This window comes from Prinia subflava, chromosome 2 (genome assembly GCF_021018805.1).
Source record: "Prinia subflava isolate CZ2003 ecotype Zambia chromosome 2, Cam_Psub_1.2, whole genome shotgun sequence".
In the NCBI taxonomy this organism is placed as follows: Eukaryota; Metazoa; Chordata; class Aves; order Passeriformes; family Cisticolidae; genus Prinia; species Prinia subflava.
In genome coordinates this window covers 42,091,055-42,105,152 of record NC_086248.1, presented here as the reverse complement: position 1 = coordinate 42,105,152, position 14,098 = coordinate 42,091,055, and the positions used below count along the sequence as shown (strand labels likewise).

The window sequence follows — 14,098 nt, the reverse complement described above, 5'->3', positions numbered from 1 at the left end:
ATTTTTACCTCCAATTGTCATCCACCAGGCAGGGCCATTTCACTGAGCAATAACTACATCAAAATTCTCTCGAGTGACATTTGAGGTCAGTCAGAGAAGCACCCATCATCCTGAGAAATCAGCAGACTAATTGAGCTATTATATGAAACCACTAAAAAGCAGTCATAAATGGATTCCAAAACTTCATGGGCCAGATACTCTCTTGATTTTTTGCTTGGAAGTTTCATCAATTTTAATGACAGCATAGAAATTTATGCAGCGTGAGAACTTTGGAATTTTGGGATAAGCCTTTCAGAGGCCTTTCAAAACAAGAAATTTTCTTCAGAATTGGGGAAATTTTTTTTTGCAGGAGTGAACAGAAAATGAAAATTTTGAAGAAATTGAAAGAAAATGAGCTTTTTCAAGTACAAAAATATCAGTAGTATTTTCTACTCTTTTGGGGGTCATATTTTTATTAATCAATTTTCTGTAAATGTCTGAATACAGAAAGAATCACGAATGCATAAAGTAACCACATGAGTTAGTGTATGATTGTTGAAAAACCCCATTATCCTACTATGCATATGTGGAGCCATGCATTTCTAGTCTTGATCTTTAATACAAATCTCCAATTGCTTTGTATATTTCCCTCAATAATGGAAGGCTGAAATTCTGACCAAAACCTTAATTAAGCCATGCTACCTCTGTGATAAAAGTTTTGTTCCTTGGGGAACTTTGACCCAATAAAATATTTGGGACATATTCTTCATTCACTCTTACTTTGACTCATATAAAGCTTAATGAGAATTAATCTTGTGCATCAAGGTGAGAATGAAATCCTGCTTGTTTCAACATCCTCAGTGGAGAAAAGAAGGGTGTGTTTGAATATAATACAGCATTTTATTACATGATTTTGCAAATTTTATTGTAAATCATCAATCAAATGCAATGCCCATTTTTTTCCATTCCAAGCCATCATAATTAGGAGTTTTCATCGTGTTATAAGACAGTTACTCTTTTCCCCTTTGTGTTTTAAAGAATTAACTTAAATATAAATTATGTAAGTATACTCATTTCCAGAAAAATTGTTTAGTGTTTTTATTTTCTTTATACTTCAGACAAAGATAACCTGTTCTTTGTTATCACATAAATGGGGATGAAACTCACAAATATAGGAGAATTTGCTTTCTCAGTCCCTGCTCACAATGGAAATGGCCAGCTCAATCTCTATGAAGATTTATGATAACTGGGTAGTAGACACAAACCTCCCATTTACCCCCAAATTTCATGATATAATTTTTACAGTTTAAATGATATATTTCTGTGACATAAAGATGATGATAAGATTAAATTAAGCCCGAATAAACAACCAATGTCTTTACTCACCAATTACTTACTATCTATGATTATTTTAATAGTTTTGGAGGGGTTTTCCTAATTAGTCAAATTAATTTTTTCCATGTAAAGACCAACTTCATAATCTTTTTCCGTTCACATAACATTCCTACATAGTCCATACTATACATTTCTTGTTGAGATACAAATAAATTTACAGTAGACAGAGCTGCAAGATTCAGCATCTGTAGGGCAATATTTCAAAATGTTATGTCCAGGAACTCACCACAGTCAGGACATATAAGTTAGCTTTGAAGCAGCTAAGAGCCAAATCCTGCAAATATCATCACAATGTGCTGTAATGGCTTCTGTCAGAAATACCAGCAAACTCTCTTGCCACAAATTTACTGGCAAGAATCATCAGGATAGGGCACTAAGCTGAAGCTAAGTACCAGTACTGACACAAAGTACTGCACATATGTTGCTCAAATCACACAGCAAAACCAAACCAACTAAAACTGACATAAATTTAATACTTTCTTTTTTTTCTTTTTTTTTCTTTTTTTTTTTTAATTTTTGTGCATTGGATTCAAAAAGCAAACTGAGTGCATATTAACTTCTATCACAATGTGGTCAAGAGGTCTGTGTCTTTTACCATTTACACACAATTGTTCATGACAGCATGTTATCAGCTTAGTGGAAATCAGGGGTGTAGCATGGTAAGCAGTGGTGGTAGTGCACCTATTTTTTTTAATATTATATAACTTGAAAATATGTCTCTTCTAAGATTCCTTTTTCATGATAAAAATAGTTTTCACCAAACGTTGGTGGTGCGCACGCACTACCACTCATGCTTGGCATCACACCCCTGACAGAAACACATGGTCTTATTTTGTTGATAAAAAGTATTACAAAAATTTCCATACAAAAACTATTTTCATAGAAATCTTGCATTTCCACAAATAAACCTGAACATTTTTTTTTTTTTGGAAAAAAAAAACTGCTCAAGAATTTTGTTCATTTAGTACTGTGACTGTATTGAAAAATGCAGTCCTCCTTTAAGTTCTTGACATTTACTTCTTTTAGGTGACCCATCCCTCTTCCAACATTAGCGAGAATAGTACAGGCTCCATTCAGTTCAATTAGTAGCAGGAACAAGTGTTTCAAAACCCATTCAGGCTTAAATGCGAGCCCTCTGTGTGTGAAATACACTGCTTTCCACCCCCTCCTTCTTTTCACAATTATAGAAAAGAAAATTAATTGCTTATATCTAAAGGCTGTAAGATACATTCCTTTGTACTAAGGAAAATTTAATTCATCTAAAAATTGGGTCAAAATAATGGAAATATTTTTGTCTTTTTTTGGATCAAAGTTCCAACCCAGATAATTTTTTTTGTAATTATTATTTATTTACTTAGTTCAGTGTCACAAACAGTCCAAAAAACAAAAAAGCAGGTGAGCATCATCATATGTATTCTTCTGTTCATGGGATTCATGTTTCTTCACTCTTAACATTTCTTCCATCCAGGAAGATCATATCGCCTTGTCCAGATGGTAGTTTCAATCTACCAGCAGTTCCCAACTTTTCTTTTCTGGGAAGTTCAGAAGAGCATATGGTTTCTCGTTCCACTACAGTTCGGAGACATAACTTTTAGTAGACTCCTTCTGCTGTTTTTATCTTCTTGGGCATTTATTCTCCCTTTTCTGGCAGCCGTTGAACTTCAAAAGGAACCTGTAACTTCTCACTGAGACTGCATTTGAAACCAGCCACAAAACTCATATGGAACATTCATTCATTCAGAATGGTGGAAACCCATGACAAACAGAGTAACCCTGCATAACTTGGTTGATCCATGATGCTTGTGATTCGAGTCTGGCCATTGCAACTGCTGAGATCACAGAGTCTCTAGTTCATAGACACAGCGGCATGAGGTAACTCATTTTATTTTGCACTTGTTGCATATTTCCACAGGAAACATTCTCGCAAGGTTGTTTGGAAAAAAGACGACAGTTTGTGCTTGGGGTATTTGGCTTCCCAGCTCTATGCCATGGTTTCTTTACCTGGCAACCTTCTGTCGTTAAACGTGTGCATGTTGATAACTTCTTCTGTTTTCACAATAACAGGGGCCTGTGGCTTGTGTTTCAATCGGCGCTGACACTTCAGAGACATCCTTAGCTCCTCTACCATGGCACTACAGAAGGACCTCTACAGGAGGAAATATAGGAACAAGAGAAAAAAAAAAAAAACAGCTGTAAGAAATTGCAACTGCAATGTCCAGGAGCAGATTTACCATACTGGAACTGCCTTGTCCGTCTTTGCTTTGTCCCAGTCTGATGCTCAAAGCAAATTGCTGGCCTTATTATATGCATCACGTAATAATTAAAATTACTTATCAAACAGCTTAAAAATCACCTTGTCCGTACAATTGTTTTTCTGGCAGGTACTGGGTCTAGATGCATATGTTACATAAAACTACTTCAAGCAGTAGTTTCTTTCAACAGGTTGGCTTTACAGTACAGTATCTGAATGTAACATGTATGTTAGGCATTCAGTAGAATCTCTTGAGCCATATTTCAAAATAATAATTGCATTTCTGTGTGACTTAAGTAAGAATTCTTCAACAAAACATTAAGTTTTAGTATAGGAAGTTTACCTGAATTTACGTTTAAATACTATTAAAATCCAGATGCATTACTGAAGACTGATATTTACTCCATTATTTATAATATCTTCTGTGTATAAACACTTTTCCCACTACTGATTATCATTTATGGAGTATGTGTTTGTAAAAAAACAAACCAACCAGCAATTCAGTTTTGTTGATCTTTATGAAAAGTATGTTATTAAAAAAAGATTATTAATACATTTCCATCAAATCCTCAAAGGCCTTCTTCCAGTTTGCAGTGCAAGCAAATAGAAAAGTAAAATAAAATCTCCCTATTCAGTCTGACTGAATTCTCAGCTGCATAATAGTGTGCTGAGCAATTAGCCTTCTCTCCGTGTGAGAATTGGAGTATCAAATGACATATGGTAGTAGGGAAAAAAAGTCTCACTTTTGGGCTCTGCATCATAGTTTAACTTCAACATTTTCCAGCTAATGGAGAAATGTACTAATTAAATAACACATCTCAGAAGCTGAGATGTTAAGCCAAGCCTCTGACAATTGCTCTCAGCCAAAGCAAATTTGAGGTGTGGTATTTTTGTATTCTTCTTTTCATTCTTCTCTCTTAATAATTTGTCTCCAGGCCAGGGAGATGACCAGGAAAAAAAGGTAAATGAAAAAATGAAGAACAAACAAACAAACAATCTATCAAACAAGAACCAAAAAAGTCAAAGCACCTAGAATTACTATAACCAACTTGTGACCATTTTTTAATTTTGTTTGATTAGTGGTAGTCAATATATAATTTTCTCATTTGGCTTTCAAATAAAAACACTGCTTTATTTCTGGATTGTTATGTCTTCATTATTCATAAAAACCTGAAGCTTGGAGATTAGATCCAGGTAATATTTAAGCATCTCACCCTACCTAGTTCACTGAGAACCTAGACTGAAGCTGAATTCATAAAAGTCTGAATTCAGCTTCCAACCTCCAGGGTTGAAAACACTCTAAGCAGTAAGGCACTCAGCTTTCCCCGTTAAATTTTAAAGCTTTGTCATTTGGCAACAGTAGAAATTCTGTGAAACACACTGGTGTTTGGCTTAGTCATGGATCCTATTAGAATTTATATTCCAGTTCTCCCTGCATAGTTATCAATCCAAAAGGTGCATTCTGAAAGGACCTAAACAAACCAAGTTCCTTAAAAAATAAAGAAGAATATGTGACAGATATCCTTTTCTTCAGTGCAGCCAGTCATCAGCTGGAGCATTAGAGCTCAACATGAGTCACATTTAAGAGTGTCAATATAATAGCATAATAGCATCTTCTGCCAGAGAGATTTAAGCTTGTGTCTCAGTAAACAGCTATAACCTACAGGCATTAGAGCATTCCAAGATAAAGTCACTTCAGTTGCTGCCTACTGATCCTGTTCCACTTGGCACAGTAGCAGTTAACAGAGGAATGGAGAGAGAAAGGGAGCCAGGGAAAACAGGAGCTGTTCTGTAGATTAGGGATGAGAACACACAGCAGCAAAGGGCTTCAGTAGTAGTTCCTGTTTCACTGAGAACTTCAATAGCTTTACATAAAATTCTGTTTTGTGCAGAAGAGCGCAAACATGAGTTGTCTTAATCAAGAGCTAAAACTGAACATGAATCCAACAAATCCTGAACAAATGCTCTCTTCCCTAATCCTTTGCATGAATAAGGGAATGGGGAGGTGGGAAGAGAAGAAAAGGGTAATCTTGCTCTGGGTGTGATACACTTCCTTTAAAGCATTTCTTTATCCTGATGACTTTCAAATAAAGGAATAATGCCAACTCAACAGACAACAGAAATTATTTTACCACCTACAACTAAGAAAAGTTTAAGTTGTGAGTCCAAAGTAGAAGGTATATTTCTCTGGTTCAGAGTCAAGTACATGTCCTTCAGAGACAAAAATTTGGCATTTCTGGCTGAAGTGAGCTCTACAATGTGCACTGGGTTGACATCCAAGACAGCTCGCTTTGCATGAATGAGGTGGCTAAAATTCCTAGTTGAATGGTCTGAGTGTAATATCTCAGATCTTACTGCATGAGATATCATTGCTGAGCATTGTGTAGAAAGTAAAAAACTGCACCTGCTTATCCTGCTATACTTTGAAAGAAAACATTTACTTCTCTTAGACTTTCCCTTTTTTCTAATAAAATGCTGTTGCTTAACATCAAAACTGCCATTATGATCACAAAATTGAAATTAACCCTGAAGTATTTTAAAAGGGCAAGATTTAATTTAGTATTCCCTAATGCCTTACAGGTTAAATTGCTAGATCTTGAATATCTTGGTATTTCCACTATGTGAGGAACCCAGCACATAATTCAGGAATTTCATAGGGAATCCATTAAGTAAATGATGCAGCTCAGCACTGCACCACTTGTAGCCATTATATGGCTGTCACCTCTGGAATTAAATACCTAGCTAAAATATTCTAAGGAACAAAATCCTTCTAAATTTTAAAATGATGTATTAGCTCTTAAAACCTTCAAGATTATGTCCCTTGTCTTTTTTTTGCCAAGATGTCTAAGAGTGCCAAAGTACAAAAAATCCTTTTCAAGAGGAATCAATCCACCAAAACTTTTTCAAAAATCTGCAAAGGATATAAATTTTTAGGTAATATCAGTAGGAAACGGATTACAACCAACATCCAAGAGGTGAGAAGATATATGTCAACATTCTGAAATACCCTGAAAATGAGATCTCAAGAAACTTGCCAATACATTTTATCTGAGAATTTTACCCAAATATGAAAACCTCATTAAAAGAGAAATGTTTGACTGACTGACAGTCTTAATAAAGCAGATACTACAACTTTGAGAGAGTTATTTTATACAAAATATTCTTCCATTCTATGTTTTCAAAAATATTTTTTTATAAATTGTTTATGGGATCTTGTATGCACATATGGTAATGAAAATATTGTTTCTGGTTAAGAGAATTGTTACATACCTTCCATTTTTTAATTTGTTTCAAATTTCACTCACTGAAATAGTAATATATTTTAAAAATATTATTTCAAGGCTATGTAAGAGTTTATGATCCAGATCTTTTTTCTTCTTTGTGTTCTATCTAAGAAATATAAGGTAGAGCTTTCACACATTAAAAAATTCCTATTCAATAAACTTTAGAAATGATTGATGGTTTACTTTTTTAATTAAAATTAATAATTTTTTGTCTAATTTCAATTCCAGTCTCTGTAGTCTCCATTTTCTGTACCACTAAACTTTGTGTTCTTTCACTGTTAGGATACACTTTTTGGAATAATAAGACATGAAAACAAGAAGCAGCTCTAGAATATTTTTTTTTGTGACAGATAAAAGATGTTTTCAGATATGATTTTAGAAAAGATAATCCGATGTCTTGATCCTGAATTCAGTTGCTAGGGGGAAACAGCAAAATGTTTACGGAACTGAAAGGCTACATTTCAAAACCGTTGTCCGTCATGGAATTGAGCACTTTAGTGTACATTACAAGACTCTCCACTTAATTCAAAGAAAATAACCTCTTGCTCCCAACTCACCTTCCACACTGCAGGCATGCTACAAGAACATCAGTTATTATCGATTTTTCACTAACCCTTACAAAATCATAAGTTGTCTTCTTAAATGCTACCAGAAAGTAAATGCTGCGTCCAAGTCATCTTAGATATAATCAAATGCCAGAAGAATTTAAGGACACCATACAGCTCTTTAAACCATAGTGCAAATAAATACATCTGTTTTGTTGCAGCATATCATGATAAAACATTGCAAAAAAGTGTACAAAACATCATTTTAATCAAAACTGTAGTTCTTAGCCTTCTAACACAAAACTATTTTGAAAAAAGATAATCTTCTTAAGATGAATAAAGAAGTAAATGACACCTCTGACATTCTTTGCCACAGCTGACATCTCACAAGTCATGGAGAATCTAGATGAGAATTTTGCAAAATGTTACCACTGTTTACAGGCTGAATAGATGGTTTGTGCATGGCTTTACTGCATGAGAACAAATTTATTTTTGGACATGCGTATTAATATGAAAGGTAGATAATACGTTGCTTTCATTATTTTGCTTTATAGGAATTTAGAAAGGTAATTAGAAATCATAAGAGCACTTGTTAAACACATAATTATGAGACTATCACCATAGATTTTTCTTTTAACAGCCTAAAAAGAGCAACAGGAAGAGAAAACAGCATGCCTGCACCATTCTAAACATTCTGATTTAAGTGATTAATAGTCACTGTGTTTTAAATAAAAAATCTCCAATTGCTGGTTTATATTTTTCCCTTGTTTGGTGCAGATAAAATAAAGCTGACTGTCAATATTCAATAGAAATATTTCAGAGTTACTGGGAAGTTTATTACTTCCAGTCTTATCTGTCAGACATTATTTGAAGATTTGTTTAATTATCTTAAAGCAGTAACAGGAGTAAACTTATATTGTCTTGCTGTGATATGGGTCATTGTTATAGCATCTGGGAGGACATATCAATCAAACTGCTTTCTGTCTTGAAGTTAGCTGAAAATGAATGTACAGTCCTACCCTGACTCTCCCTCCTAATCAGTTTCTGATTCCTATGCCACTCCTTCAGGGATTTTGAACACATGTATGGAAAGCCTGTCAATCTTAAACCTTCTAGACAGAAAAACAAATCCTATCAAAACGTTGTCGTAGGATCACAAAGATATGAACAATTAAAAGGAAAATAACCTCAGAAGAAGCAAAATCATAGATCACAGTCGTTGGAGTACAAGCATTTCAAAGTTGAAGTGTACTTGGAATGATCAGATTTTTAGGTTATTTAGTTATATATCTATTCTTAAACATTACTGTATATCAAAGATTGCACATATATATCTGTATACTATACATATCTATATATGCATAATATAGATTATTATCTATATTATAACATTAAAAATATTTTGCCACTGACTTTTCTGAAGCAGCACAGTTTCAATACATAGAAAGTATAATACATAAGTACACTTCAGACTAAATTCTCACCAATTACCTGAACATATCGCCAGTATATTCAGGTTAAGCAATTATTCGGGATTTTGGTAGGAATAGAATAAGCAATCATTTTAGGAAGTTATTTTCAGACCAAAAATATATGTCACTTATATGAAACAGAAAATTCACTGCTCACTCAAATGAAGACAATAGTCTCAAGTAAAGCGAAAATTTTAATTCCACAGACAAAGCTTTGTGTTCACTGTAGTATCTACAAAGTCACCACCAGTAGAGGAGTTCCAGACAGTTTGATGAAGCATGAGGTGCTTTACCCTGTAACTGAATGCTGGTTGTTTGAAGGACTTTTTGTAGCTATTTGACAGAGAGGATCGACAAAAGCCTAATGGGACTGACCCTTCCTATAACAAAACAATACTGATACAATTTTCTGCAGGCTGAAATGTTTGCTGAGTTTTAGAGTTATGAGGTGAACTTAGATGACATACAGCACCTCACTGCAGGCCACTTCTCAGGTTTATTGTAAGTGTCTCCCAGTGGGACAATAAAATTCCAGGTTGCCTTAAATAAATTATCAACTGGTGTTGGAAAAAAAAACCATATAAAATGAACAAACAAACAAAAAAAACCCACCAAAAAACAATTCAGCCACTCAAATTCTAAAATTTATTTCCTAACAGAACAAAATGTACTCTGGTGGATGACAGAGACTTTCAGGAAACCAACACTTGAGCTCATTTATAGTATTTTGAAACTACTTTCCTTGTTTCCAGCCTGACAGCTACCCTTCTTCCTGTGGTTGATGGGGAACTTCTATAAGTGCAGAAGCTTTTTTTGAAGTGGTTTTGTTTAGCTCTGCCAGCAGCCTTTCTGGCCATCACACTGACCATGATGTTTTTCTGACTCACCTGTGGACCTAGGCTGGGGCAGAAGGGATTGCACTTGTGTGGTTCCACTCTTTCCTCTCAGAGAAATCCCAGAGGATGGCATAGGGCAATTGCTCATCAGCCCCGAGGGCTCTCTCTCATGCAGGATTCCACAAGGTTTCATCCTGTCATCTCTCCTTTCAACATGTATATGAGGCCACTGAGGAGATAATGAAATAATTTGGGCTGTGGTGTCATCGACACACAGACGATACACAGTCCTACTCTACTGTCAGACCAGGATGGTGCAGTCATTTTGAGCTTCCAGTACCTGGCTGAAATAGGAGGGTGATAGCAATTTAATCCCAGGGAGACAGGTGATGTGTTGGACAGGTATAGGCAAGAACTCAGAAGATATCTTCTGTCCTCATTTTTCCATTCAACCTCTTTTGGAAGAGGTTGACAGTCTCACATTTCTCTAGGTTTGGGTCTGTGCTTTCAAGCTCAGAGTGGCAAAAAATGCTATTTGTTATTAGTGTTCCAGTCAGAGGCAATAAGCCCCACTGATGTAAATCTTGTCACACCAGTCCAGATCTTCTTGGAACATGGTCGTGCTGTCTTGTGTACCTGGACAATGGCTACACGTGACTGGCAGGTGTTTAACAAGGACTGAGAGCAATTAATAGTACTTGAGCTATGTAGCTGTCACTGAGAAAATAAATAACAGAATGTATGGCACTGCCTAACTGGTTTAGAGCAGTAACCATTGCAATGTTAATGGGTGTGTTCTTGCAGTCACATCTGTACAGATATTTCTCTGCCTTTCAGCAGAGGTGATCCTGGTTGCACTGAGCCAATCCCCTGAGATCTTGAATACTCAGCCACAGGATGTGAAGGTTCATTCACCTGTTGAATCATCTTTGATCCTACATCTAAATTAATTTTTTTTTTGTCCAAGGAATGTCAGGTTTGTTGATCACCAGGCATAGTGAAAGGAAGTGATGATGATATGTAATTAATGTTTTGTAGTACCAATCTATCTGGATTCAAATGCTCTGTATAACATAATTTGAAAATAAATAGTTAATTTTACAGAAATGTTTTAGAAAATAAATATAACCTCTCTTACCTGAATTCTAAACACCTTTTTTTTCAAAGTCTGCTCAGATTAAGTCCTCTTTACTTTATTCACTGTAAAAACTTATACTAGTTTTATAGTTCAGTATAATAGTATGAACTTAATGAGAAATTTGGCATGGCCTCAAATCATATTGAACAGAGAGAGACTACTAGTATTAACTTAATGCCAGTTTTTCTAGTGTTTGGAAACACTGTTACAGTCATATTGCATACATAATATCAAAAGGTTTAACACCCATTTCTCTACAATTATATGGTTTTATCTGACAGTCAAGGATATTTTCTCAATCTAAAATGTAGTAGAAAGTTCTTGTTATTTTGCTGACCTATACAAAAGTCAAAGTAAATAAATCAGCTGAATTAAACTCTTTTTGTTACTACATTTAATTATAGCATAGCTGATCAATTAAAAATTGAAAGTTCAATGTTTTATATTATATTATATGCTAAAGTAATATTTAGAGGGAGACAACGAAAAATTATTAGAAAGATACAAATACTTTATGATCTGACATTTTTTCCATTGGAATGAAAAAAAAATTTTTATCAGAGGAAAAAATAACCATATAATGTGTTTTTTCTTTGTACTGATGAGTGGAAGTGAACTACATTTCCTATAATGTAAACAATTTGTAAGGGTTTCCAATTTTTTTTATCCAGTTTTAAAGTTTTTTCAGACTTAAAATATTCCGTAACTTAGACCTATAATTTAAGCTCTGCTCTTTGACTGTATGAATATGAAACTACAGTGAACTTCCTGTACTTGTGTACTGATGTATTTATGCAATGGTCAACTTTACATACACTCCTATATTTTCAGTTATTTTTTGAAAGACAAATTTAGACATTAAAAATACCTCAGAACAAAAGAACCATTACCAAACAGATACTGGTTGAGCTGCAATCAAAAATCCAAAAATCAAAATAGAGTTCTTTGTTTTAGTATTTTATTGTTCGCAAATTACTTTAAAATGCCACAGTTGATAACGTGCCTCTTTCCACTTCTTTTTTTTTTTTCTGTTTGGGGTGTGGACTGGATTTTGGTTGGGGAAGGGTGGTTGTTTTGATTTGTTGGGTTTTGTAATAATTCCTCCCCTTAAAAAATTTCCTCTAATATATACTTATATGGTTTTCAAGAGGACATTAAATTAAAATTAATACCTGAAATTCACGTAATCTCTACACTTACAAATTAACCATACAAGTTTATGCATACTCATACAATGCTCAGGGATGATGGAAGTTCCCAATTTTTCAACGGCATATCTGCAGAATGCAGTGTACTAGTGTTGGAAAAACATTTTCTTCCATGACCTGTCCCAGCTGCTGCTTTTCCCAGCCAAAATGATAGTTTTTGAGGTTACTCCATTAAAAAATGTTACACAAAAATACAGACTACATCACTGACTAGATTGTATAGAAGCTACTTGAGATATAAATCCCAAAGCTTTTACTTCAATTTACCAAGAATGTCCACATCTTTTTTTCTTGTAGCCTGAGGAACAGGCTTTTCAACTTTAAAATCTTTTGAACTTGTCTCCCTGTGGAAAAAAATCACTAGGCTGAATTTATTTTGTTATTGTTCCAAAACTATTATAAATTGCAGCCCCAAATTCAAAGGCTTTTGATATTAAACTATTAGGAATATTTCTGAACTCCAGCAAAACTGATATAACTGCATTATTTAGAGAAAGAAAAGTACTTTTTTGAGAAAGTACTGAAAATGAATTTAGTAACATTTGGAAAAATAACCCAAACCATCAAAGCCATAAAATATTATGGTAAAATAATAAGGATCCTAAAACATTTTCAATTTTTTTCATATGAAACTATTGAAATTTAGTTTTGCACTGCTGGTGAGACAACAATTAAATCAAAGATTAAAATTTTGACTTTCTACATATCCTGCTGACAAAGAAACATCACAATATTTCAGTAATTGTTAACTTCTTCCTGCAAGTTCTTTCCATATAGGAAGAGCTATATATTTGCACTTTGCTGACATGAATCCTAAAACAAAGCATTACAAGACATAATGAATGAAACTTATCCTAGTACAAATAGATCATAAAATAACCTTGGTAAACGAACTTTTGTTAGCCTCTACACTGACCCCATGTAAACAAATTGAGGACAGTTAAATCGTCTTTGAGAGGAGCAGAATCAGGATGACATGTAGCTGCATGTGGTCACAGTGCAATAGCCTATCATCATAGCCTATCAGCTCTTGGCCCCTCCTTGACTCTTGAGAAGGGTGTGGCACCACCACATCAATAAAAGTGGGCTTGCAGATGATTCCTCCAGCCAATGTCACCCTCTCCAAAGAAACCCTGACCAGGATAGGCACAAGAAAAACAGTTTACAAGGGTGACAACAAGCAACGTTCTATATATCCGTGGCACTGCCTTCATCAATACTGCGAATTTCATCCGAACGTTTTCAGCAGTGCACGTGTAGTTTCTATCACATAGCTGGCACAGTAGGATCTAATCACTGTGTAAGGGTGCTATGGAAATGGAAGTAATCTTAGAGAAAACTTTAAAAAAACCTGAACACAAAAAAATCAAAGAAAAGGTCTATACATTCTCAAACTGGGAATCATCAATATATTATGCTAAATATTAATGGTCTTCAAGGTCAATGTTTTCCCTGGCTTCTACAATAATAATATGAGCTATACAAAACTAAATGCGTAAAATGGACACAAACCCATAATGCATTGATGCACATCATTAAAAAAAAAAAAAGAAAAAAGGCATAGTAATTGTTTTAAATGGCTTCTACTTCTAACCTTGCTTATTCACTGCCCTCTGAGTGCCTGTTAAAATAAGGGAGCAGGTCAATCAGCAGCAAAAGCAATTATAAAATGCAAATGACTGAGCATTTATTGTCAAGATTGGCTAGATAAAAAAGGTCCGGTAATAACATGTTTCCAAGTAGATGACATAATTAGATGTTTGTATCATAAACAATGGGAAATAATACCAGCCTTTAGCATTTTCAGAAAGGCTGCAATTAAAAAATAGGTAAGCATTGTTACATAAATTTTAGTCAAAAGTGAAAATTAAATTTCCCTCTCAGAAACTGGAAGGCACCATCTTGTGGCTGCTCTGCAGGAATACAGTCAGGACAACCTCTGACCCACTATATCCTCCTACCCCTTCCCACTGTGCCAACTGGAATATCA

General features: G+C 34.6%; 1 protein-coding gene across 1 annotated transcript in view; it reads right to left on the bottom strand.

Moving 5' to 3' along the window:
* Positions 1-749: 749 nt before the first annotated feature.
* GRIK2 (glutamate ionotropic receptor kainate type subunit 2) overlaps positions 750-14,098 on the bottom strand; it is a 249,350-nt gene continuing 236,001 nt past the window's right edge. The window contains exon 15 of the mRNA XM_063389712.1: positions 750-3,520. Coding sequence (XP_063245782.1) covers positions 3,356-3,520 — 165 coding nt within the window. The 3' untranslated portion in view covers positions 750-3,355. The remainder of the gene's footprint in view (positions 3,521-14,098) is intronic.